The sequence below is a fragment of the Vespa crabro genome, chromosome 3 (assembly GCF_910589235.1).
Source record: "Vespa crabro chromosome 3, iyVesCrab1.2, whole genome shotgun sequence".
Classification (NCBI taxonomy): domain Eukaryota; kingdom Metazoa; phylum Arthropoda; class Insecta; order Hymenoptera; family Vespidae; genus Vespa; species Vespa crabro.
The window spans coordinates 9,384,395-9,412,045 of NC_060957.1; the positions used below are offsets into that span (position 1 = coordinate 9,384,395).

At 27.0% G+C, this 27,651-nt stretch overlaps 7 protein-coding genes and 1 long non-coding RNA gene across 11 annotated transcripts; 3 read left to right on the top strand and 5 right to left on the bottom strand.

Annotated features, from left to right (window-relative positions):
• Window positions 1–2,070: 2,070 nt before the first annotated feature.
• LOC124422453 (NEDD8-conjugating enzyme Ubc12) lies at window positions 2,071–3,429 on the bottom strand. Its single transcript, XM_046958901.1, has 4 exons — window positions 3,175–3,429; window positions 2,988–3,082; window positions 2,596–2,802; window positions 2,071–2,427 (listed from the first exon to the last, which is right to left on the bottom strand). The coding sequence occupies exons 1-4, from the start codon at window positions 3,275–3,277 to the stop codon at window positions 2,287–2,289; spliced, it is 546 nt and encodes a 181-aa protein (XP_046814857.1). The 5' UTR covers window positions 3,278–3,429; the 3' UTR covers window positions 2,071–2,286.
• Window positions 2,808–9,263, top strand: LOC124422440 (intraflagellar transport protein 122 homolog). Of its 3 annotated transcripts, none has more exons than XM_046958856.1 (18): window positions 2,808–2,876; window positions 3,813–4,057; window positions 4,141–4,250; window positions 4,340–4,460; window positions 4,545–4,755; window positions 4,828–4,901; window positions 4,980–5,250; window positions 5,358–5,519; window positions 5,610–5,907; window positions 5,977–6,347; window positions 6,430–6,822; window positions 6,907–7,321; window positions 7,402–7,628; window positions 7,689–8,076; window positions 8,169–8,335; window positions 8,421–8,582; window positions 8,657–8,960; window positions 9,129–9,263. In XM_046958856.1, exons 2-17 carry the CDS (start codon window positions 4,005–4,007, stop codon window positions 8,741–8,743), a joined length of 3,510 nt encoding a protein of 1,169 aa, XP_046814812.1. In that variant the 5' UTR covers window positions 2,808–2,876; window positions 3,813–4,004; the 3' UTR covers window positions 8,744–8,960; window positions 9,129–9,263. The 3 variants fall into 3 exon arrangements, with proteins under 3 accessions (XP_046814812.1, XP_046814811.1, XP_046814813.1); XM_046958855.1 differs by lacking the exon at window positions 2,808–2,876 and adding an exon at window positions 3,489–3,543; XM_046958857.1 differs by lacking the exon at window positions 2,808–2,876 and adding an exon at window positions 3,584–3,792 and having other exon boundaries at window positions 3,908–4,057.
• LOC124422849 lies at window positions 8,829–11,219 on the top strand. The gene is made up of 10 exons (XM_046959783.1): window positions 8,829–8,835; window positions 9,129–9,395; window positions 9,471–9,644; window positions 9,750–9,880; window positions 9,958–10,090; window positions 10,160–10,282; window positions 10,372–10,455; window positions 10,525–10,677; window positions 10,739–10,867; window positions 11,015–11,219. Exons 1-10 carry the CDS (start codon window positions 8,829–8,831, stop codon window positions 11,122–11,124), a joined length of 1,311 nt encoding a protein of 436 aa, XP_046815739.1. The 3' UTR covers window positions 11,125–11,219.
• LOC124422449 (prostaglandin E synthase 2) lies at window positions 11,191–13,237 on the bottom strand. The gene is made up of 5 exons (XM_046958896.1): window positions 12,683–13,237; window positions 12,510–12,584; window positions 12,040–12,377; window positions 11,736–11,847; window positions 11,191–11,669 (listed from the first exon to the last, which is right to left on the bottom strand). The coding sequence occupies exons 1-5, from the start codon at window positions 12,977–12,979 to the stop codon at window positions 11,307–11,309; spliced, it is 1,185 nt and encodes a 394-aa protein (XP_046814852.1). The 5' UTR covers window positions 12,980–13,237; the 3' UTR covers window positions 11,191–11,306.
• A 202-nt stretch (window positions 13,238–13,439) lies between these two features.
• Window positions 13,440–14,670, top strand: LOC124422452 (rhomboid-related protein 4-like). Its single transcript, XM_046958900.1, has 2 exons — window positions 13,440–13,736; window positions 13,820–14,670. The coding sequence occupies exons 1-2, from the start codon at window positions 13,614–13,616 to the stop codon at window positions 14,438–14,440; spliced, it is 744 nt and encodes a 247-aa protein (XP_046814856.1). The 5' UTR covers window positions 13,440–13,613; the 3' UTR covers window positions 14,441–14,670.
• A 653-nt stretch (window positions 14,671–15,323) lies between these two features.
• On the bottom strand, window positions 15,324–18,075 carry LOC124422450 (actin-related protein 1). 2 transcript variants are annotated; one of them, XM_046958897.1, is made up of 7 exons: window positions 17,916–18,075; window positions 17,543–17,607; window positions 16,970–17,296; window positions 16,581–16,890; window positions 16,336–16,509; window positions 16,181–16,243; window positions 15,324–16,076 (listed from the first exon to the last, which is right to left on the bottom strand). In XM_046958897.1, the coding sequence occupies exons 1-7, from the start codon at window positions 17,961–17,963 to the stop codon at window positions 15,933–15,935; spliced, it is 1,131 nt and encodes a 376-aa protein (XP_046814853.1). In that variant the 5' UTR covers window positions 17,964–18,075; the 3' UTR covers window positions 15,324–15,932. The 2 variants fall into 2 exon arrangements, with proteins under 2 accessions (XP_046814853.1, XP_046814854.1); XM_046958898.1 differs by lacking the exons at window positions 17,543–17,607; window positions 17,916–18,075 and adding an exon at window positions 17,405–17,529.
• A 205-nt stretch (window positions 18,076–18,280) lies between these two features.
• Window positions 18,281–22,140, bottom strand: LOC124422441 (mannosyl-oligosaccharide glucosidase GCS1). The gene is made up of 4 exons (XM_046958858.1): window positions 21,912–22,140; window positions 21,583–21,792; window positions 21,309–21,499; window positions 18,281–21,238 (listed from the first exon to the last, which is right to left on the bottom strand). The coding sequence occupies exons 2-4, from the start codon at window positions 21,784–21,786 to the stop codon at window positions 19,198–19,200; spliced, it is 2,436 nt and encodes an 811-aa protein (XP_046814814.1). The 5' UTR covers window positions 21,787–21,792; window positions 21,912–22,140; the 3' UTR covers window positions 18,281–19,197.
• Window positions 22,141–23,183: 1,043 nt separating this feature from the next.
• Window positions 23,184–26,055, bottom strand: LOC124422455. The gene is made up of 3 exons (XR_006941868.1): window positions 25,373–26,055; window positions 24,850–25,274; window positions 23,184–23,296 (listed from the first exon to the last, which is right to left on the bottom strand). It is a non-coding gene; the product is annotated as an uncharacterized LOC124422455 (long non-coding RNA).
• Window positions 26,056–27,651: the final 1,596 nt, after the last annotated feature.

Sequence of the window (27,651 nt, forward strand, 5' to 3'; positions counted from 1 at the left end):
GAGAGAGAGAGAGAGAGAGAGAGAGAGAGAGAGAGAGAGAGAGAGAGAGAGAGAGAAAGAGAGAGAGATTTATTCATTGCTCTAATAATTTTTATACTAACAACAAAATGATAAATACATATAACTCTTAAATAAAGTTATATGTTTAATTTTGATAATGCTTATTCACATGTTTATTTTCATGTATAAAAATATTTATTATATTGAGATAAATTGAAAATGCATATTATATATTTTAATATCTCTTCTTATTTCAGTCTATGCTATTTAAAGATTGTTTTTTTGAGACATAAATATACAAAAATTAAAAGAATCTTTACATATATTATATATGTATAATATATATTGCATATATATCTTCTTTTAATATTATCTAATTTTTTAAAGATATTTCAAGTAACAATTATTCCTGATTAAATTAATGTAATAAATCTTCTAATTATTATTATTATAGCAAATTTTAATAGTATTATAAAAATTTGACTGATTTTGTTGATTGAAGGAAAATATAAAAAAGTGCCTCGAAATGATAATATACACTAAATCTTTATTGAAAAATATAACAAAGGACTAAAAAAAAAGCTGTTATTTTTTAGTTAATAAGTTTTACACTTATTGTACTACAATATAACAAATTAGTAATGAATACAAGGAAAAAAGTTATCTATTGCAAAAGAAAATATCATTCCATACATATAAATTTGTAGTTCCTACAAAACTCCTAACAAAACAATAAAATACCTTAATTTATATAAATATTGTATAAAAATGTGTATTAATTAGTAAAGACATGATTTTTTAAAAACATTATTGTAACTCAAGGTAAGAAAAAATTTATTATTTAACTCTAAATTTAATATATATGTAATTATCATTTATTTACCTATTCGTTTATCAATTTTTATTATTTTTTATGTCGTGAATACTTCAATTTGTTAATGTTGTCTTATAAGTGATCACGTTGATCTATCAGAATTAGAATCTAAATTATTTCTTTTTTCACGAAAAAGTAAATTATTAACCAATTTTTAAACAAATTTGTTCATTTTATTATAATTTTAAAATTACAAATTAAAAATTTTGATTTCTTTTATAATATATTCTTTAATATCGCGTGTATATAAAGATAACGAATTGTCATTAAAAAAAAAAATGAAAACAACTAAAAATTAATTAATTCATTAAAATTAAAGAACATTTTATGGTTTGGTATGAAATTTAAAAAGATCGCAATTTCGAGGACGTAAAACATTTTTATGAGAAATATTCTTATGAGGATACATACATATGTAAATACAGATTGTTATGGCATGATATTTTTATATATGATAATTATAAAGATAATTTATTTATTTAAATTATCTCATCTTTATTTATATTTTTCGAAATTTCAAAAATGCATATAACATTATTTATTTTTTATGTACATATCTTTGAAGTTAGAATATATTTTTAAAAAGCCTTTGGCATTCGAATGAACAATTGATATAAAAGATCATGCCTTGCAATTGTTCAGTAATTTTATGAAATTACAATTGTCTACTTATATAGTAATTGGAAATTTTTTTTATCTATTATTTCTTATTGCATATAAATGGAACATGTTTATGCATACAAATATTACAATTCTTACGTCCTCCATTGACAAAAAATGGCAATTGATGTCTTTTATATGTGCAATCTTTGCCAAACCAAATAAAATATCTGTTTTTCTATAACAGCCTTACATTCCACCTCAGTCATTATTTAAATTAAATTATATATATGTAATTAAGAACTGCAGAAAAACTTAATAGGTGCTGCTGGTAATTTCATATACTAATAATGAGATATGAAATTATGATACATAAATTGAAAATGGCGATGGTAAAAAACAAATATAGTTAAAAGTTTTGTATACCTAATGACTAAGGTCCACTCAGAATTCAATATCAATTAGTCAGCAACACCTATTTTATCAGTGGAATGCTCACTATAATTGATCTATCATTCTTCAGTTGCATTCCAATTTCACTAAATGATGCCATGGCCAAAACGTATCTTCATTTTATTTAAATAAGGAAACTTATGTATTAAACATTTTAAGAGGTTTATTAATGAAAAATATAAAGTATTTGATGAAACTGACGTATATAGGCCTGGCAAAACATAAAGAAAATAAATGTGTATAAAGTGATCACGCAAGTGATAGGACTCGTTGTCCTATTTTCGCCCTGTATGTCAGGATATTTTTCCCAAAGTGAGTCCCTAAAGAAATGTATACAGCAACAATGACAGGATACTGTATCACTTGAGACATCGTTCAAAACAAAATGATCCTACATATCCTCCTCTCATAGCTTTTGCTACATTTTGTTCGAATACTCTTCTATTATTTTGTAATACTTCTGCAGCATCTTTATTAAGGGGATCTTCTGGATTGGGTTCCTACAATAATATTATTATTAATTTCATTCACTTTATAACTGGTTTATGTTTATCTTCTCTCTCTTTCTCTCTCTTTCTCTCTCTCTCTCTCTCTCTCTCTCTCGCTTTCTTTTTAATTATATATAATACATTAAATTAATAAAAAATTATGAAATGTCAAAATCATACTAGAAAAAGGTACTGAAGTCCATAAACAATAGAATTAATTGTGAGAACCGGTTTCCAGTCTTCTCTTAAGATATTGAGACATACATTGCCATCCAAGTCAATATTAGGATGATAAACCTGAGTTTCACATTTAACTTTAGGTGGTTCGTGAGGATAATTTGGTCCAACTTTAAAACTGAATACAAATCTACCACCTCTATAAAATCCCTGGAAAATAAGTGAATGCAGATTACAATGCAGAGGCAATAGATATAACAGTAACACTAAATTACATAAAGATGGTACTATCTTTCCCTTCTATTGTTATTGTAATTGTTGTTATTGTCACTACTATTATACTATATGATTTAGTGCAATTATAAAATATATTTCTTTTTTTAAATTCTACGTACCTCATCTGGACAAATAATTAATTTAAAACTCAGTAAATCATCGGGATCGGGAAACTCTGTACCACATGTTTTTGGTAGATTAAGTTCGTTTATATCTGTAAAAAAAAAGGGGGAATAAATATTTTTACATTTAACAATTATAATTATTTCTTAAGAACAATAGATATGGTATTGCGCCGAATCGAACCTTTCGTTATTCTCAGCTGAGCTGCTGATGCCTTTTTCTGGGTCCCAGCCTTTGGTGATTCGCCATCTTTTTTCGCTTGTTTCAACGAAAATAATTTGATCATGTTAAACTAGACGTTTGACTGCGATAAAAGAAGACATACAAATGATTCTTTATTCAAATCTAGTCACAGGGGGAACAAAATAGACAGAAACTTATGATCTTTGACAACACGATTTACCGCATTCGGAGACGTTCCCCCAACTAATGTCACATGGACAGATATTTATGATTTTGCTAAATTCACGTCGTATAACATTTACCTTTCGTTTCCTTCGATCCTAATGAAGTTAAGTGAAGAATCTTACTACTTTCTCGTTAATACAAATAGTACGAAGCAAATTCCTCTATAATATCGGCCAATAAAAGTTCAGAATAGATAATACTGTTATATCGACAGAGAGATATAATATCGATTGATACTTTTTTCAACGAATCCAGAAAATAAAAATATAAATGTTCATTTTCACAAAGACATAGAATATATTTTTAAATTACGCTAACTTATATATATTTCTTTTTGTTTCAATTAATTCACACATAGTTAATTGATAAGAACAAATAAATTGATATTAAATGGTAATTTTCATTTAAAATAGATCAAATACGAATCGGAAGACTACCTCTCTTTGGAATATTCATTTTATGCATTTTCTTCCATATTGAAATTTATGTTACCGTGGAAACCAAACAGTTTCAAAACAAATCCTACATTGTTCTATATTGTTGAATGCGTTGAATAGATAACATTATTGCAATTATTATCAAATATTTCTGTACATTGTTATATAATGAGGGGACAGCCAGCATGGGTTGATAAAGTTCAAGATAAACAAGAACAATGGTAGATATTTATTAAAATTATATAATGTATTTTATAAATTATTTAATGCATACATTTTTAATATGAATTAAAATTTTTTACAGTATATATGATTTATGTTTTAATCCTGATGGCACACAATTAGTCGTTGCTGCAGGACATCAAGTGCTAGTCTATGAAACAACTGGTGGTGCTTTAGTACAACCACTAAAAGGTAATAATATTCAGTACATATTATAAGATATGATTTTGTATTTTATATTGCTTGTATTTTTAATAAAATGTAATCTATAATTATTATAGGTCACAAAGATACAGTATATTGTGTATGTTATGCAAAAGATGGCAGAAGATTTGCATCAGGTAGTGCAGATAAAAGTGTTATTATATGGACATTCAAATTAGAAGGAATATTGAAGTATTCGTAAGTCTTGTTTTATTTGTAATATTTTATTTATAAGAATTATCAAAGTTGCATGATAATATTATTTTAATATAAAATATATAGGCATAATGAAGCTGTTCAGGCAATGCAATTTAATCCTGTATCACATCAGTTACTTAGTTGTTCTCTTTCTGATATTGCATTTTGGTCAGCTGAACAAAAAGCGGTACAAAAACATAAATCAGGAGGAAGAGTTAATTGTTGCGCGTGGACTTTGGATGGACAATATTTAGCTATTGGCGTAGCAAGTGGATATGTATCTATCAGAAATAAGGTTAATTATTTTCTATTATTTTATTGTTTTTATATACAAATAATATATTCTATTTTATAATTATATATTTAGAATGGGGAAGAAAAAACACGTATTGAAAGACAAAGCGGTGTACCTATCTGGAGCTTAGCATGGAATCCTTTGCGGTATCATTATATTATGTAATTGTATGTACTAATAGAATACGTAATATAAAATAAAAAAGTAATCTGATTATTTTATAGAGATGATACAGCAGACATCTTGTGCATTGCTGAATGGAATGGAGTCATTTCATTTTACACGATTAATGGAAAAGCCGTTGGAAAAGAAAGAACAGTACACTTTACTCCTTTAAAAGTTACATATTTTCCTGATGGTCAATATATTCTTGTTTCTGGTAGTAATAAACAATGTCTTTTAATGACTCACGATGGTATACAACTTGCTGTTGTTGGCAATACATTTTCTTCGTGGGTTTGGAGCTGTGCAGTTCATCCATCTTCTTCACATATTGTAAGATACTTTTTTATTACATTTTTATAAAAAGAATAATAAATGGTCATCTATATCCTGTTTTAATAATTTTAATAATTATAATAATTTAAATAATTTTTTGTTAGGCACTTGGTTGTCAAGATGGAACAATAACTTATTTACAATTATCATGGAATATTGTACATGGATTGTATGAAGATAGATATGCTTACAGAGAAAATATGACTGATGTTATAATACAACATTTAGTAACAAATCAAAAAGTCCGTATTAAGTGCAAAGATTTGGTATGAATCACATATATAAACATTGTAATATTTTAATTTTTTATTTTTTATGAAGTTTAAAAATGTAAAAATATTGTTTTCTTTTTTTAGGTATGTCGTATTGCTGTATATAGAAATAGACTTGCTGTTCAATTACCTGAAAGAGTAATAATTTATGAACCATCTGGAAGTAGTGAGGGAATGCATTATCGTATACGCGAAAAACTTAATCAAACAATTAATTGTAACTTATTAGTTATTACAACCAATCATTTAGTTTTATGCTTGGAAAGGCGATTACAATGTCTATCTTTCACTGGTATTGTTGAAAGAGAATGGATTCTTGATGATCTTATAACTTATATAAAAGTAGTAGGGGGACCAGCAGGACAAGAATGCTTAATTACAGGTAAGTTTACTAAAGTAAAATATAACTTAATATACTAATATAACTATCAAAAAAATATGTCACTACTAGGTTTAAAGACAGGACATGTAATTAAGATCTATTTGGATAATCCATTCCCTGCACATTTGGCAAAAGTAGAAGGATCAGTAAGATGCTTGGATATCAGTTCTCTTAAAGAAAAAATGGCAGTTGTTAGTGAAACTGGAGTTCTTTCCATATTTGATTTATACACAGAAGAAAAATTACAGGATTTCCAAGATGTTACAAGTGTTGCGTATAATAGTGCTTCTGAAGATATAATGTGTTTTTCTGGTAGCAACTATCTTGCAATTAAAGTAGCTAATTTTTCGGAATATCGGCAAAAATTTTCAGGATTCGTTGTTGGTCACAATGGATCAAAATTATATTGCTTAAATGGTTCTGCTGTTATTATTTTAGAGGTATAAAATATAGCATTTATTTCATTTATATATCACACTAATTTACATTTAAATATTTATTTCATATTAATATTTTATTCAGGTACCTCTCTCATTGTTCATGTATCAATATTTAGACATTGGACTTTTTAAAGAAGCTTATGAAGTAGCATGTCTTGGTGTTGCTGAATCAGATTGGCGAGCATTAGGAATTGCTGCTTTAGATAATTTAGAGTTAAATATAGCCTATTCTGCTTTTGCTCGTATAAAAAACCTAAGATATATAGAAGTTGTATCAGAAGTAGAAGAAAAATTAAAATCTGGTGAATGGGGTCAAGAAGCATGTATGGCTATAGCTGCTGCAGCTATGGGTAGGTTACGAGATGCAGCAAAATTATATCAGAAAGCAGGTTTACAGCAGTATGCTCGTGATATGTATTCCGATTTACGTATGTTTGATATTGCTCAAGAATTTATAGCAAGTGGCAATACTCAGGTAATTAAAAATTATGTTTTATTACTGTATAATTTTCTTTAATAAATATTTTAATTTAATTTCTTTTATTTATTTAAATCTCAGGATCGTACTATTTTATTACGTCGACGAGCGGAATGGGCAAAGAGTTTAGGTGAACCACGTGCAGCAGCGGAAATGTTCTTTTCCGCGGGTGATACACAACGTGCTATTAATATCATTGCCGAGTATGGATGGATTGATATGCTCATAAAAGTTGGCAGACAACTGGATAAATCAGATAGAGATAATTTATCTTTGATTGCTAAAATATTGAAACAGTTGGGAGCTACTCATGGTGCAGCTGAGATTTTTAGTAGATTAGGTGATGATCCTGATGTAGCAGATGTACTTATTGATGCACAAGCTTGGCCTGAAGCTTTTGAACTTGCAGAAAGAAATCCCAAATTAAAATCACGAGTATATGGTCCATATGCTAGATGGTTAGCAGAAACTGGCCGTTTCTCTGAAGCACAAGAAGGTGATGGCATTTTTAATTAATTAATTTAATAGTATATGTCAATTCAATTAATCAATTTTTATTGTATATTTTTTGTATAGCTTTTCAAATGGCTGGTCAACCTGAAGAATCAGTTAGTGTGCTCACGAGCTTAGCCGACAATGCCATAGCTGAGAAAAGATATCGTGATGCCTGTTATTTTTATTGGCTTTTATCTCAGCTTAGTCTTAATTTGTTAAAAAATACGGAAGAAATAAAAACTATGTATTTATCTTATTATAATAAAGCTGACGTCTACTATGCATATCATGAAATACATAAATATTTGGTAAGATAAATCTTTGATGAATTTTAGAATGATTTTTAATGAAGTATTATTTTATTTAAGGATGAACCATTCACATCTTTAATGCCAGAAGCATTATTTAACATTTCAAGATATTTACTTTTAAAAACACAAAGCATTCAATTAGAAGGTGTATCCAAACTTAAAATAATGTATACTCTCATCAAGCAAGCTCGTTTGTTAGGTGCCAACAAACTAGTTATGCAGTTACTTGAACAATTACGTTCAATGAAAATTTCTAAAAACCTTCTTGCACAAGTTGAAACTTCTACTTTAGCTGCAAGAGCTTATCCGTACAGAGATCCTGAAGAACTACTACCATTATGCTATAAGTGTTCAACATTTAATCCACTGTTACCAGTAGATTATAGTATTGGTAGCAAATGTATACAATGTGGCCTAAAATTCCAATACTCATTTGTTATGTTTGGTAAATGATAATATTGTCAAACTTTCTATGAATTTATACATTTTAATTAATCTTACTATATCAGTAATATCAATAATAGTGTACTGTTGTAGAAATTCTACCGTTAGTCGAGTTTGAATTAGAGGAAGGAATTACTGACCAAGAAGCAGAAAAATTAATAGAAGAACCATTGTCATTATCAAGTATATCAACAGAAGATCAACTTACTATATTTTCCAATGAAACAGACCTTTTTACAGCGCGTTTAATAAAATACGAGGTATAATAAATCATTTTTTAGATATTTATTAAGTTGACTTAAATCTGGTTTGTTACTAATAACCTATGATGTAATCTTTTTTTAGGAGAAGACAGACGATTCCACGGTTATTGTTGGACGAAGTGTACTAAAAAGTATGGATCCCTCAACCGTTTTAATAGTCAAATGGCCAAAACCATTCAAAACAAAATATTTTAGAAATCTTTTACCAGATCTTCAAGTAACATTATGTAAATCTTGTTTAAAAGTAAGTAATATATTAGATTATTTAATGCATGTAATTTGTATCTATTTTTGTAAATAATATTCTTTATTTTTCAGTTATTTCATTCAGATGATTATGAATTGGCATTACTAAGACATGGTCATTGTCCATTTTGCAGAACTTCACAAACATCAAACAGTTAAATTATAAAAATAAATAAATACATGAAAAATTACAATCATACATTTTTTGTATATGACAAAATATTTTAAGAATTTATATCATTTTATGATATGTTAGATAACTATTGATTTTATTACTGTTAAGAATTTTTAAGATGTATAAAAAAAGACTATAGTAAAACATATAATTGTATATATTCACTTTGTATTAACGGAACAACTTCGAAAGTCATATGAAGTAGGTCGTTAAATATTAATATTAATATTAATATAAAAACAAAAATAATTATTTTAATTGTAAAAAATTATGTATTTAATTAAATATGTATATTATTAATATAAAGTAAAAAGTTTTTTTAGATAAAAACTGTATTAAAATTACACATAATACATTTTCATTTTACAGTTATATTGCATTATACGGTATCCAATTGGCATGTTCAAGAACTTGCTAATTACTCCGAGAGCCCAAGCAAACAAAGACCGTTACTAGTTCTACAGAATGCAGAGAAGTCAGATATTCTTTTAGAGATGTTCAGTATAATGTTAGCTGTATTATTTGTTATATTCTCTTTTGTAACTGGTCAATTTTTTGATCACAATAATACTCTAATGACTAATGAAGTTTTGGAAAAAATATCGTATAATCCTTATATGATCCGTCAGAAAAAATGTAAGTCTTATCTCATATTCTTCTATTTATTGGGTCTATAATTTGATAAGTTTTTAAAAATATAATATTTATAAGTAATTATATACTTTTGTACAGTTTTTCCATTCTTCAGTGTTATACGATTTGCAAACTCTCAATGTCTAGCAAGTAATTCGCTTAATGGCACATGCTTTACACGGCGAGAATGTTATAACTATGGTGGAACACCATCTGGTACATGTGCAAATGGTCTTGGCATTTGTTGTGTTTGTAAGTATATTATATATTATATACAATGTATATAATATAAATCAAGAATACATTATATTATTATATACAAATATATAAATATTACTTATACTGCTTTTTTTACAGTTCAAAAGACATGTGGGTCTACTACAAATATAAATAATACATACTTCATTAATCCAGGCTATCCTACTACTTATAAAGGAGGAGAACGTTGTACAATAACAATAAATAAATGTAATTCTGGCATATGTCAGGTATTGATGTAAATATAATTTATTTTTAATATAATTTTAATATGTGTATCGTTATGAAAAATCTATTATGTTTACAGATACGTTTAGATTTTATAGATTTTAGTTTTTCCCAACCTAATTTAAATGGAACATGCGATTATGATTTGTTTTTAATAACTGGAGCAGCATCATCAGTACCTCGTATATGTGGAGAAAATTCTAATCAACATGGTATAACTATCATAAAAGTAACTTGAAATTATAAAAATAATAAATAATTATAATTCATATATTTTACAGTATATGCAGATTTTAATGAAGCATCCCCAATTACAATTTCTATAGGAACAAATGCAGATTATGCATTTGATCGTCGTTGGAATATAAGAATACAACAAATAGCATGTGATTCTTTATGGAGAGGTACAAAAAGAAATTTCATAATTTTCTATTCCTAATAAAATTATTAAAATATTTGAAAATAATTGGAAATATTATATGGTATATTTTAGCTCCTAATGGATGTTTACAGTATTATAAATCAACATCTGATACTGTAACAAGTTTCAACTATGGTACAACTGTGAATTCAAGATGTAAGTACAAAAATCAGTAATTTTTTCAAGCATATCTGATATATTATACAAAAATATAAAATATTTCAGCACCTGAGGTGGGAACTAGAGAAATGGTTAATTTAAATTATGGTATTTGCATTAGAATGGCTTTAGGTTATTGTAGTATTCAATGGTCGCAAAGTGATATAAATTCATTTTCTATTTCCGGAGATACAAGTACTTTAGATCCAACTATAATAGGTAAATTAAATGCAAATATAATATAATAAAATATATAAATAATATTGAATTGTTATCATAGGTACTTCTGCAGTAGCAGAATCTGGATTGAATTGTACTGATGACTTTGTTATTATACCAAACCCCAGTGAAAATGGTATTCCTGATAATACAGAACGTTTTTGTGGGAATGCTTTTACAACTAAAACATGTATGTATATACATCTCAATCTCGTTTAAATATATTGATAGTTATATTAAATATATTGGTAATTATATTAGAAATATATTTTGATATATTCTGCATTGTATATAATATTGAAATAAAATTACTATATTTATTTTATTAATATTTCAGCTACTTTAAAACCATTTGTACTTTATGTTGTTACAAATGATAATGAATTAAATGATGCACAAAACAAAGGTTTTAAGTTAACATACCGTCAATTGCCATGTGCTGTATAAAGTAAATAGCCCATAAATAAACAGTTAAAATTATTTATTGATTAACTTTGTAATTATGCAAGAAATAAAATAAAGTTAATCTTTATAAATTCATAGATCACTTTACAATTATTTTAATACCATACTACATTTTCTTTTTGAACAAAAATTAAATTAAATTACAGAACTCTATAATGAATAAATTAACCATTTACAAGAGTACTTCCAGCATATGTATGAACTCTTTCATTCATGGCATTATACCATTTAGACAACTTTGTATTTTTTAATAAGTCTTTAAAAGCAGAACATCCTTCAATACTTTTTAAAACACCATATACTGCAAGATCTGAAAGGTCTGGATTATGACCACCCCTAAATGGAGTTCCATTGACATGAATTTCTTTTAACCACTTATTTACTTCATCATATAATGATTGGCGAACATCTTCCTTTAGTCTGTGTCTTTTTTTTAAACGTTTTGCTATCAACCACATAGCACATGCTCCTACATTAATTATTAACATTTTTTCCCATAATGGGAAATATTCTTTCCACTGACCAACCTGGATTAAAATTTTAATTATATTTATTATTTTAGAATATATTTTTAAATAAGTAAATGTGCTTACTTCAGAAAACCATTCAAAAGTTTCATATGCTTCATTCAATGTTCTATATACATTTGGTGAAAGAGTATGAACTAATACATCATCTGTCCACTGTCTCCATTTACGTTCTTCTCTAATGAAATAGTAAAATATACATATAAAAAAAAGGGATATTTATAATACTTTTTACAGATGACTTTTCATATAATTTTTAATATTCATTAATTGAAAAGTCATTAGATGAAAGGTTATCTATATGAAATGTTTTCCATAAAAGATTTTAAAAAACTATACACATAAAATACATGTCCAACATTTTACTTACATTATAGCATTCATTGAAATATCCTCAGAAGGCATTTTATTGTACATAAGGAAATATTTATTCATAATTTCATATTTAAATTTTCCTTTATCGTCATGCATAGCTATGTTTGGATAATATTCTACCAATTCTGAGATATTTTGATATTTGTCTTGCATATAAGACGACAGTAATGATATAATCATTGAACTGTCATTCAAGGGTTGATAACCATCTTTTACTTGAACAAGAAGTATTGGTACTTTTTTGTAAGAAGACCAAGAAATTTCTCGTCGCAATACTGGATCCACCTCGACCACGTCATAAGATATTCCATAATAATCTAAAAAAGCCCTAACCTAAACCCAATTTTATAAAAATTGTATTATTGTAATAAAAATTATGCATGTATTTAACTTAAAAATAAAAATAACTAAAAATTTTACCGATTAATAATATAATATACTTTTTAACTATATACGATTACTTACTTTACAGCAAAAGGGACATGTTTGATATTGATACAATGTAAGTTTCAGTCCAGTTGTATTTATAGGAAAAGTGACCTAAGAATAAAATGAAGTTATACAGAAGAAATTATAACTTTTATTAACAGCCATCTACATTTATTTATCTTAATGAAAACGTAGAGTATTAAAAATACCTTTCTAGATGGTGTAATAGGTGGTTTATGTTTTAATATTTGGGTTGGATTTACATACGTTCCATCTAAAGCTAAATTTTTTCTTTTTTCACTAATTTTATAGAAAGAATAACCTGTTCCTGCTACAACACCAATAGTTGCACCTATAATTCCGATTTTTAATAAATTTCTTGATTTTGGTTGCTGAGCTACTGTACAAAGCAACGACGAACGATTATTTATATTAGAATTATCATAATGCTTTAAATATTTATAACTTCTCGAGAATCGTGATAGTTTACACAATGCTACAGCCATTTTTTAAACAATTAATTAGGAGACCGCTCAAATATATCATTCTTTATATAAAGAATCAAAGATTTCTATCAGGGTGTCCAAGCTGACGATGGCGTTGACATCACTACTAATACACTTTCCAATTATTACTAATATCAATTCCAATTCTTTTTATAAATATACAATATTTTTTATAAGATACTTGATTTAGATAATTTTAAATAAAATCCAGATGATAGCTACTTTAAATGCATTAAATGCATCCAATACGTTTTATGGTATTTTTGCGTTGTTTACATGTTTATAATAATATGAAATAATACTGATCTTATCACATATATTAATTTTACATATTACTCAGTCTATCAAAACTTATCAACTATTTTGAATACTTTTTTGATTGATTATATTGACAATGTATCTGACAATTTGAAAATTTAAATATTTTCAACAGGCGGGTAAAAGCTATTAGAAAGATATATTTTGTGCGAATATTGGTAGAACTGTATTATATATGTATGCTATAACCATATTTGCGAATGATGGCAGAAAATATATTGCAACATGTTATAAAATATAAAAATTTAAAGGTTAGTTTAAACCCATTTAAAGAAGCAATATCATCAAGCAGTGTAATCTTTGATCATCGATTATCATGAGACCTGTTCAAAGACGTCAACAAGGCCTACAATATGGCTTGTATTTATTATGTATGCAGGCTATAAATTTTGGTGTTGATAGGATACCCCCGACTACCTTAATAGGTGTGATACTACAGGTAAAACTATAAATTTTTATATATATTACATGTATTTATATCTCAAATGTATTTAATTATTAATATATGCTTAATCATTTTAGGCTCTACTTTATACAGGTCTAATAAAAGTTCCATGGAATGCAGAAGATGCATGTATATCAGCAGTAAAATTATTTAAATACCGTGATTGGCGCTCTTTTATAGTATCAAATTTCGAACATGGATCAGATATGCATCTTTATTATAACATGGTATCTTTTATACTAAAAGGCTCATACTTGGAACTTATGTATGGATCAACCAATTTTGTATTATTACTTGCATCATTATCATTTGGATGTAGTGCTATGTATGTCTCTCTGGCATATATACTCACGCAATTCACAGGAGATTATGGGTATTACACGATGTGTGCAATTGGTTTTTCTTCTGTACTATTTGCATTAAAAGTGATAACTATCTGCGAAGAACATGATAGATCTCATGATATTGGTGGCTTAAGAGTACCAAGTAAAATAGCAGTTTGGGTTGAGCTAGGATTGATACATCTTTTAGTACCAAATTCTTCATTTATTGGTCATCTTGGTGGTATATTAGTTGGATGTTTATATTGCTATACATTTATTGGCGAATTAATTGATAATTTAATATGTATGATAACTGGAATTCCTGTTATACACGAAGAACAATTTTATAGGCGACGTAATTTAGGTTTTAGATAAAATTAAAATTTATATAAAAATCTAATACTTTTTAAGTTTACATAATTGTTTGATATATGGAAAAGTATTTTCTTTCATATAACTTATTTATTACAATTTGTAAAACATTTAAATTCACTTAAAATATAATTAAGAAAAGTGAAACTGTAAATTTCTCTTATATTTAAATTAATATAGCAAAAGATATTTATTTTTATAACAGTTGTTGCAAATAAACTTATTGAAGCATAGTGTAGGGTACTTCATATTATTTTATTATTAATTATGCAATATCCATTTTTCTTCTAATTATATTTATTTTAAATAAAAGTACATAAGTTAAATATTTGAAAACTTTTAGATAAAAAAAAGAAATAGTATAAATATTATAAATATTAATTATACGCAATACTGTTAGTATAACACGTCACAATGTTCATCAATTAAATGGAATGTCACTTTTGTATGTTTATTTTAGGCTTTGCATTATTCACTTCAATATCATTCATAATAAGACCACATATAATGATATAATAATAATACGTCAATAAAAGCCATATTACATATAGCATTGATACATCTTAGCGTTGCTGTAAATGAGGCTAAATCAATTATTTAATTTTCTAGATTAATTACATGCTTCTAATTCATTTATAATGTATATTTTTTCTCATAAGAAATTTAAATCAATCCTGATTATTTACTTGTATCACAGTTGAAGCGTACGATACAATGTACATCTTATTTTTTCACACATAAAACTGAAGTTAATAATTACTTTTTCTTAAATGATACATTACCATTGTGAAGTGATACTTTATTAGCAAAAATTACTTCTTTTTTGTACGAAGCAGCACAATAGATAACAATAATATGTGATTACAAAAGTTGACAGAGAAATATGTATTTGTAAAGACTGTAGATTTATTTTATGAAAGCATACATATTTACAAATATTTTACTGCAAAACTTTTACTGCACATGAAAATACATAAGTTGATCTCATACGAAATAGATCAGTTAAAGCACTTTTTTACTACTGCATTGAAAAAACTAGTGACAAAAAGTATAATAGAAAACAAATATATAAGTTATCAAAATTGAAACATAACATTTCAAATAAATGTTATTTAATATCTTTTATATTCATGTGTGACCAGATATACCTTTATTTACATTTCTAAGGGATCAGAAAATATTATTTTGATATTAAGATGATGTGATTTCTCCTTGAGAATACACTATTAAAAACTCATGTTTCACATAAGATGTATTGAGCATTTAAAAAAATTTTATGCTTTATCTTGTCTACCATACTTATACCCAGATAGATTTCTCAATCCCTTGAAATATATTTTGCACACAAATTGTGTGAAAAGAAAAAACAAGGACAACAAAAGTTTGTGAAAGTATGAATAACATGATAAATAGGTTTGTTTGTTTCGAGTGTGCCATTATTTGTATTTTACTTAAAATTATTTCATATATTACCTGTAAGTTTTCTAAATTATGTTCAGAATGTTTTACGATGAATTGCTCTAATACCATCTTCATCATACTCTCTTTTACTAACCCACATTTTCTTAAATGTATCTAAAGAGGCCAAAATAGATCCTCCAATCCAAGTACTGTATAGACGTTCTTGGGGAGCTGATATCTGTCATACATAATATATTGTGTAACTATGTTATGTCACTAAATACTTAAAAATTAAGCTTTAACTATATTTTATAATAATAGTAATTATCTTAAAAAACTTACCCTGATCTTTATATCTTTTGATGCCATTTTACGAATTTCTGACAATAGTCTATCACCAAAACCCTGAAAAAAATATGCAATTTGTTATAATTAACACACACACATACATCATGTTACCATTTACTTCCTATATATACATATTAATTTGTACATACACGAAACAGCGTGGATCCTCCAGATAATACAATATTTTGTAACAATACTTTTCTCAAATCTAAATCTGATTTTTGAATCGAGAACATTAGTACTTCGTGAATTCCTTCACACTCTTCTCCAATTAGATCTGGTCTAAAGAGCACTTCAGGAGCTCTAAATCTGGCTGGACCAATCTATTTTAAAAGAATATATTACTATGATATAAAGTAATTTATAATGCTAACAAAATAAATAATTTTATTACCTCTAAATGACTTCCATCAGGTAAAACATATTGAAATTTCTCAGTTTCAATCGTTTCCTCCTTTTGCGGATTACTTGCCAAGTAGCAAGATCGTTCTTTAATTGTTCTAACAATTTCAAATTCGGCTGTGGTTTTAAAATTTATACCCTCCTTACGTAGCAGTAGTCGTAAATGTCTTGTAACATCTCGACCTGCTATGTCTACCCTCATTATACTGTGAGGCATAGCAAAACCTTCATAAATAGGTACTGCATGCGTTACACCATCTCCAGCATCTAAAACTACTCCCGTAGTTCTTCCTGTGGCATATCTATTATACATGAATAAAAAGAAAAAATCATACAAATATTTCAAAAATTATATAACTGCATTATAAATTTCTCACTTACAAACTAAGTACAGCTTGCATAGAAACAAATAGAGCCGGGGCATTAAATGATTCAAAAAATATTTCTGCAGCTTTTTCACGATTTTTTCTGGGATTAAGTGGTGCCTCTGTTAATAAAACTGGATGTTCTTCACAACAAGTTGCTAATTGATCTTTACTATAAACATAAGTCCAGATTCTTTCCATATCGTTCCAATCTGTGACAACACCATGTTCCATTGGATAACGTATAGATAATAGACCACGATGTTCCTCTGCTATTGGGCCCACAAAAAGATCTCCTTCCAAAGCTCCAGCCATAACACGTACATGCTTTGGTCTTCCAATACTGTAAGAAATTGAAATGATAAAATATTAAAATACTAACATGAGTCTATAAGAGTGATAACATTTTAATTTATAACAGTCTAAAGTATGCTTAACAGAAAACTCTTACAATATAAGTACTGCCTAAGACTATGAAAATTTGCTACTCTTCGAATGACAAGCTTGAAGTCGCCACCTGTCATTAACCTCTAAACAAAGAGAGTTTCACTATGAATTTTAATGAACTAGTACAGATTAATGGACTTACTAATTTGAAAACCTGCATTTTGGTAATTGGTCACCTGCGAAACCAGCCTTGATAACACCAGAACCCTAAATAAGAAAAATTTTTTTCATAATGTCATTATCGATTTTAAATTGCAGAACGCATTCGCATTCAATGAAAATATCTCAATTTTACAATAAAACTGATATGGTATTAATATAGGAATAGAAAAAAAATATGTAGTATAATTAATTTTATTCTATAATATACTTATAATATATGATATTATATCCAAATATGTAGAAAAGTCGACAAAGTTTACGGCCGACAATATGGCCTGACTTAGAGTTTGACACATTTGCAGAACGACAATGAGAGTTTGTCTCCATTTAATCCTACACAATCAAACACTCACATTATCGATTACCACAGGTTGGTTGACAATCATGTCATAGGGCTCCATAATTAGTAGAAATACAGTTTTAATCTAAAAACTTCAAAAATTGAAGACCGTACTCCTGCAGTCACACACCTATTCTTTAGATGAGCTCTGGCGAGCTCTGAAAGAAATTATCGATTATTTTGCGAGAGAGAAATCACATCTCGAATCTCGCATGCGAGAGAGAAATCACATCTCGAATCTCGCATGCGAGATTCGAGATTACCTGACCATACGCTCGAAATTTAATTATTTGTTCGAATAATTGTAAGAAATTTTTAATAATACAAAAGCTTCATGGAAAAATGTTAGAACGTAAAAAAAATTATAGAATATTAAAATTGAGATATGATAGTAAATATATTTATTTAAAGTAAATTACAAATTTGAACAATTCACAGCCAGTGTCTGAAAGTGGCAAGATGCGTCCTTATCATGTTAGATCGTAAATTAAAAATCATAAATTCAATTCTTCTGTAAATTATATAATTTTGTATAAATTATTTTAATAAACTTTTTTGTAATAAAAAACAAATTCTTCTTCATTTTATATAGTTAAAAATGTGCATATTTTAAAAATATTACGAGTTAATATAGAATAATATAGAATAAATTTACATTAATATATATCTTTTTAAATTGGCTGTTAGAAAAAAAAAGGTAGAAATATATATTTATAATTAGAACATATTACAACATAAATCAAAGTGAGTTATTACATAAAATTTAAAATATTTTTGAAATAGGATCTGTATAATGTTTGTGTTACTGTCGTTCATGCCACATTCACATTATTCTATGTATATTACAATATTGTGTATAACTAGTACAATGATAATGAACATATATATTTGCCTTGTAAAGTGTGGACAGATCAATGCTATAATGTAAACTAAGTTTTCTATCTTTTAATTATTTTTGGTATCACTATATAAATAGAGAATTACACACAAATATACAAATATTTGAATATCAAATGGACTGTGCTGTACAAATTATTTATATACTATTTAACAAATAAAACTACATGTGAATTTTATTGTATTTAAAAACAATTTTATGAAATCAATTTATTATTATTATTATTATTATTATTATTATTATTATTATTATTATTATTATTACTATTTTAAAACTTTTTGTAACAAGATGTAAAAATCTTCATTAACTTGAAGGAATCTTCTTTTGTTTCTTCTTTCCTGTTTAATTATGTTAGTATCTAAGAATATTTTATATTTCATGAGTAATAAAATAGTCTTTAATAGATTTCTGCCATAAGTAAAACTACCAATGATGTCCAACCCGTAAATGGATGACTTCCTTTTCCATTACCTAATGTATCTCCATAATTTTCCCATACATAGCCACTTTGTTTGTATTGTTTAATAACATTTTGTATTATATTATGTCTGAGATCGTCATATACTTTTTTTGCTTTTAATTGGAAAGGTCCTTCAATTTTCGAATAGTAATGAGCAGCTCGAACTGTTAAATAATTTAAATTTATCCAAATAGTACCACGCCAATAGGGTGGATCATGCTCAGTATTGTATTTCATATAAAACGGCGACGTTTTTGCAAGTGATCTTAATCCATATTTTGTCCAGAGAAGATCAGGATCTGTTAGATCTTGTAGAACTTTTTCTAGTTGTAGAGAATTAGGATCAATAATGTGTAAAATAAACGGAAATAAAGATACATAACCAAAAGAAGAATCAATATATCTTAAAATTGGATCATCTAAGACAATTCGAATCATTTCTGAAGGTTGTGCATTAGATTGTAAAGAAGGTCTCTGTAAAACAACTTTATCTGTATGAAGACCATAATCAGAGTAAGTCTGTGTATTAGGTGACCAATGTAATTTACTCAACAAATTATTATCAGATAAGTAATAAAATGTTTCTTGGTATTTACTATAAGAATGATTCAAGATTTTAGTAATTTTAAACATAACATTTGCAGCAAATGCAATCCAACAACGTAAATCAACATGTCGTTCATGAATATTTGGGTGCGAAGCTCTAGGATAATCATCTAATCCGGATGTAAGAGTTTTTGGATTTAATTCTCTGATAGTATTGGCATCTCTACCACGCCATCTATATGTACTTGGCAATTCACCAATTTGTGTTGTATTAAACCAATTAAACCAAGCTTGAAGACGTGGATATAATTTGTCAAGAAGATGAAAATGCTTACTTAACAATTCTTGTTGTTTATGTTCGATAATATAATATAAAGTCAAAAAGAATGTTGGAGGATTTGCATTCGTATTCATCTGTGTTACGAATTCATCTGGAACTTTTGCCAATGCTTCAGAACCTAAGATCATTTCCCTTGGTATCCAACCTTCAATGTTCATTAAATCAAACCAATGACTTATAATATCTAGTTCAATTTCTAAGTCCCATGCTGATATAAGTAAGCCATGAAATCCTTCATCCCATAAAAAACCACGAGGGAAAAAGCTTCTACTAGGTACTGCAGTATATAAGGGTGCTTTCCAATAAGGCACAGGACCTTTGGTATGAACACTTTGAACTTGAGAACTTCCATAGAAATAACCTATGGAACCTATCATGTTAGAAAATGCCATTTTTGCAAAAGAAATTTCTTCATTAGAATAGCCTTTAGATTTTAATTTAAAAATACTCTCAAATTTTTCATCAAATAATTCGCGTTGCTTTTGTAATGCTTGATCATATACATCATCACTTAATTTATTTAATCTATTGGTAAAACTTTCTGATTCATAATTAATTTCAATTTCAAAAGGAACTTTTCCTGTTACTTGTGTAACAATAAAATTTGGTTTTTCCTTAGTTCCATCTGGCAATAATGAAAGTTGTTCACCAGATAATATTATATGTTTCTTGTTAGTTCCTTTATATGATGCTATTCTCAGATTCTTAAGAACAGTTTCCTTTAAAGCAGTTAAACTTGGTGATATTGTTGATAAGAATGAATGTTCTTCTATGGTACCTTTTGTGGCGTGTATATTAATATTAAAAGAGCCTAAGCCCTGTGTATTTCCTGTCATTCCTGTTAAACTATCATCATTATCATTATTCACTTCAATCCATCCTTTAGTATTTTCCTCAGTAGCAATGTAAAATAGCAAAGAGATTTCATGTTCAAGTTTTTTGGAATTTTTAGAATTTACACTAATTTTTGTTGTCCAATCTCCACCATATTGACCATTTAATCTTTTAACAAATGTTGTCGTTAAAATTACGGATGAATCTACTATTTCTTGGACTCCGAACGTCCTTCCATCGTGTTCCAACCAACCATATCTATAGTTAAACTTAATTAATGTATTCCATCATAAATTAAAAATTAAAAAACATAAGAATATTATATTACCTATCTAAATTATCACCCTGTTCACACCAATGCCTGAGACCAGTACCATCTTGTCGTAGATGATGCGGAGAATACCACATTAGTCCAGTTACCAAAGAATGTGGATCTCTTGTTTTCATTCCAAAATAAACATTAGGTCTATATGTACCCCAATATCTATCCGGTATATCTAAGCCAGCCATGGTTACCAGCTAAATTATATTTAAAACTAATTTTAGTTAATTCAATAAAACCTTTAAATAGTTCAAATATCTATTTAAAAAAAATTTCATACCTTCTCTATATTGTATGGTGTATTTACTCTAGTTTCAAGATAACCTCTATAGCTGAACCATGCAGCAATGCCAATGCATGCTGCAGTAATTATTGAATTAAATATTGGCAATTTAGTTTTGACATCTTTTTTAGTATTAAACGGATTATTGGTTGATTTGCTTTTTGGCTTTATTATTTTTTCTTGAGTTTTGATTTTAGCCATTTTTCTCTTAAAAAAAAAATATTATTTTTACAGTATCATTATTATTATTCTTTTTTAAATATTATATTGTAAATGTACGTATCGAAAACATTAGAATGATATCTTTAATAAATCTTAATAATTACAGAATTTTTAAGTTGATTATAGGTTATAATATATACTTAATGATTACTGGTTGTTTTTGATATTATAAAACCATTAGGTACTATGTTTACTTTTATTAAATAATAAATTTAAAAAAAACAAATATATAATGACACAACGTATATAACAGTACCCGTAAATTACACGTATAGAACAGTAACTTAGAAAAAGTGTATATACCGCATGTCGAGTACTATTAAATACTGCATTATCAGATTACATTTTATATTACTATACATTCGTTGTTTATATATAAGATTCTATCAAATCAAATCAATGATTATAATAAACATACCAAAAAATATAATAATTTATAAATAAAATTTACTGCATTATATTATAGATAATTTACACACAAAAATAGTAACACAAAAAATCGAACATAAGATATAGTTTTATATGAAGAAATACAAACGCATATTTTTTTTATTTAACATTATTTTACATATAATAAATACATTCATCTCCAATAAAAACCATTCAATTTTTAATTGAAATAATTTTATCAAATAACTATTAAATTTATTTTTTTCACTAACCCTGGTTTTATAACGGTTTATATCATCAATGAGAACAGACGCAATTCTTGGCAGATTTTGATAAACAAGGTCTCATTTTAAAGATAAATCTTTTGAGTATAGCTCTTACAAGGAGATAGGGCCACCTCCGATTTTGATAAGCTTTCACGTAGTGAAAGAGGACGAAAAATTAGCAGACATGTATTTTTTCTTAGGTGTAAATACTCGATTTTTGAAAAAAGAAATGATCATTTTGTTAAAGAAACAATTGATTATCAACTTTCTCGTTCTATTTCGAAGTAATTGAATTCGCAACGCAGTAGTTAAATCCATCAACGAATTTTTTTTCTTATTCTTCTTACTCTATTGTGAATATTATATAAATAAACGATAGATACATTCTTTTTATTACACAGCAAAGCTTTTTTCATCCATCATCAGGTCAGATCAAATTGACTGATAAGAGCTCCATCATATTATTTTGAATGCAACATAATATGAAAATTATTATTTTTTTCGCAAAATTTATTATATGTAGAATACAAATCGTATCCAAAATAGTACTTTGGATAACATTGCTTGAATATTTCAAATTCTTTTATTGGAATTGGTTGCTACACTGCAGAAGCTAATCTTTTGCATACATTCTCCCGAGGACAATATCTACAGGGACCTCAGGCACGTATCCAATATAACTGTATAATATATCCTACTAAAATTGTTAATTACTTTTTGTTCGAAAGGTGGTTGACTTCAGCGACAGGTATGGTCAAAATATGAACTACAAACGCAAGCGGAGAACGCTATTTATTCCTTCCCGAGTTCGCGATCCTTCGACCTGGAACTAGCTGAAAAGAAATAAGGAAAGAAAAAAGAATATGTATATATATATATACTACTTATGTGAAAGATAAAATTCTGAATTTAATTTAATTTAATTTAAGAAAAACAAAAGAAAATAAAAAATTCTGGATACTGATCTAAAGAAATATTATTTTCTCTGAAAAAAATATTATATTAGTAACGAGTGGCAAAACTTAGAGAAATTGACATACATCCCGTTCTGTTTGTTTTAGCTCCATGTACATTTTTATTCAATGCACTTTTAGTGGTCCCTACAATTGCCATATCTTATACGTTTCGTAGGTATATGACTTTAATATAGAACTCGATTTTATTAAAATAAAATTATGAATTTAATTGAACTTTAGAAAAGAAAAAATGTGCAGAATTTATCAATCGACTTTAACGTAAAACTTGATTTTATTAAAATAAAATTATAAATTTAATTGAACTATAGAAAAAAGAAAATGTGCAACATTTATGTCTTGATTTCAATAAATGCATAAAATATGAAATAATCCTTTCGCGTACGCGTGGCAATGTGAGACCGGAGACGGAATGTTACGTCGAGGTATTTTCCAAATCTACATCCATTACCATATAAGAGCATTTTGAATGACAACATGGTAAAATTAAAATATAACTAAAAGCCATTCTCGAAAGATTCTGTGGAACCTTCGAAAATAATTCAATACCATAATAGTTATACTCTTGAGCTACAGTTTATGAGGGTCTCTTCGGCATATAGCCTCTTCTTTGCTTCGTGCCCTAACCTAATCGATTATCACTCAAAAACTGTAACAATAAAATTCAATTCTAAATTCTAAGATATGGAGGAAAATCCTAACATAATCCTAACGAATCTGAAAAATATAAATCTTATCTTTTTGTACAGAAACTGATTACTATCTTCTTGAGAGATAGTTTTTTTTGCAGCATAGGAGAAATTAGAATTAGTATATTAATTCCTGAAAATCCTAAACTAAAAATTCATTAATTTCTACGACTACGGAATATGATTCTACAAGTCTCTTTGCTTTTTAGCAAATACTCTACTCGACTTTCCTCTTTCAAAAGCAATAACTCTATTGAGACTTTTATCAATGATTAAATATTTAATTAATAGTTATTTAAAAATATAAAGCAAATCCTTCGACGCTCTTTCTTACAAGCGAGTATTTTTATTATTATAAAAAAATCATGCACAGTTTCGCTTGTAATCCAGGGATTATCGATCGCGACGTCTTCTTGCTCATTCTTTATTAGAACTAGTAAATATCGATTCTTTACTATTTCTGTGTGAGAAAAATATTTAAAAATGTATTAAAATGTTAAAAATTTCAAATAATTATAAATATGTTCAAACAAGAAGACACTATCCTGATCTAATAAATAAATCAAAAAATAAGAAACCATTCACGAATAAATCTTCGAAGAAATTTATTCGTGATCATTTAATGCTCTTTTATTAATTAATTACAACCAATCACTCGTGCCGATTCGGATCTTTCATCCTCAACATGATTGAGCCATTGGAGGAACTTAAAAATTCACTCACTACTTAAGAAGTTCTGCGATGGCTCCAAAACATTCGTCCGCAATTTAAATTGAAATTGAGGATGGATGATTCGTAGGTGGTTGAAAATAAGATAAATCGATATCGAAGTTAGTCGAGATCCTCTTCAATGATGCACTGATTCTATTACACAGTAGTGATTTTTTAACGAACGGTCACTGAATTTAATTCGCAGAACTCTACTATCTTTTATAAATACAGTCTGTGTGATTGTTAAAAAAGTAATAAACTTTGCGAACAAAACACTGACTCTAACGACTGCGTTGCACGCAGTCGATGCAAAAACACTTGTTGTTTAATTCGCGAAACACAAATGTACAAATACTGCTATTACTATGCGATATTTTTATTTTAACGATGCAAACATTCGATTACTTTATTGTTACACGCGCGATTATAATGAAGATCTGAAAAAGAAAAATACAAACAAAATTATTAGTATCACTTTTATAACAAGAAACTATATAAATTATTCAAGAAATGTATGATATATAAATATACTTACTTTTAGTCTCCATAACTACTTGCAGGAATTTTGAGAGAGCTTCAATGATTATTTGCCGAAATCCAAAGGAAGAATGATCCAGTAACAGTCAAAATCGATCTGAGGTTCGATTTTATTGACGTCACATGTAGCCAATCACCCCAAGATAAAAATTTTGTTAAGGATTGAAATTTAAAATAAAACTTATTCTAATTCTAACGCGCGTTATAGTCTTTTTAATGATTAAGCGAATGTATTATTGTTTAAATATTATTTTATTATACTCTGCATACATTAAAGATTGTTTAAATAATTGAAAATTTATCGAAAGTATTAATTTATAAGTTTTCACGTTTAGAAACAGAGAGCTTCGGTATGCACTGGTTGCAGTACGAGAGAAAACTAAGTCGGTAATCGTTAAAGTTAAAAAAAAGCGTATTTATGTTTATATTATACAAGATCAACTACCTCGAGATTAAAATTTTAAAGTATTGAAATTTTATACTAAAATTATTTTAAGTTTCTCGCGTGTTACGATCTTTTTCATGTTTAATAAAAATGTACTATTGTTTAAATATTATTGTTTAAATATTAGTTTATTCTACACCGTATACTTTAAAGACTGTTTAAATAATTGAAAACTTATTGGAAGTATTAATTTTTAAGTCTTTACATTTAGATAGAGAGAGCTCTGTTGTTTGCTAGTCCGAAAGCAAGAGAAAATTGATGCGAAAACTCCCAAAGTCAATCAAAAGTTTGTTTTTGTTGATATTAGATGAAGGTAACGGCTCTGAATTCAAAATTTAAATATATTGAAATTGTTAATTAAACTATTAATATTATTTCTAATATTATTCACCAATGGAAGTTTACTAGTATATAAAATTTTGAACATTTAATGTAATCTTAATAATATATACATATATAAAATATATATAGTTTGAAAATAAAGTAATGAGAAATAAGTTTTAAAAAAAGGCTTTATTCACATATTTGATCAACTATTCTTCTATTATTATAAAATAATAAATACACGCTACTTTCTGAAAACAATATCGAGATATATCATATGACATTTCTTTATTAGTAATCTATATATTCAAAAAAGTAGGATCCGTGTATGTTTCTTGCTTACTTGTGTTAGATGTGTTTATATCTTCACACATACAAACATTACTGTCACGCAATGACATCTTTTTCGTTGTAGATAAGCACAAAGGGATAAAATATAATAAATAGAAAGAGAAAATAGGTCGCATCTGTTTAAAAGTATTTACTCATATAGACGACATAATGTATTATTGACCCATGAATATTATATTATATATATGTTTTATATTCTATTATCAATGTTTGCACATTGATGTAATTTTTTTCTCCAAATCAAAACTTACATTTAAAATCTTAGATCGCTTAGATATATTTTTAAAAACTTCAGTAAAACAACACTTTATATACAATATTGGCAATGTATCTTCCTTTTTCTTTTTTTTTTTTTGTTTTTTTTGAACATTTATATCAAAAACCAAAGATTTTTTTTAACATGAACAATCGAATATAAGTCTGCCAATAATAGTTTTATTATAACATTTTGAATAATAAACAATGCTCTGAATATATGTATTCATTGCAATAAATTTAAAATTACATAGTATAACTTACATATGTTTTATGCTGAACAACAATATAGTGATGCAACAATGATATAACAAATTTATCTTTTTTAGACATAGAAAACTTAAGTGTAGTAGAACATTAGGTCCATAAAATCGTTGTTTGTGTAAAAGGCATATAATTCAATATATATGTATATATGTATTAGGTGCCTTTTTTAACGATTAATGAATTTATGATCAAAAAGAAATAAGAAAAAAATTATATTTTATTTACATAGGAAAGTCATTGGTATAATGATACCACTTATATTAGAATACTTTTCATAATCGTTAAGTATCAGTTTTGATAGTAAATATATTACTGTAACATTAATATATTTATATATATATGTATAGATATATGTATGTACACACACATATACATACATATATAAATAAACACACACATACATATATATATATATATATATATATATATATATATATATATATATATATATATATATAGCTTATCATAGTACATATGATTTGTTTATAGTAACAATTCTATTTCTTAATTTTTTTTTTTCAAGAACTATGTTAAATCTAAATAATTAAATTAATAACTATAAAAGGAAGCTAAGCAAAACATATAATAAAATATAGTTTAAATGCTTCCTCTTTGCATCCAACTCATTTAATGAT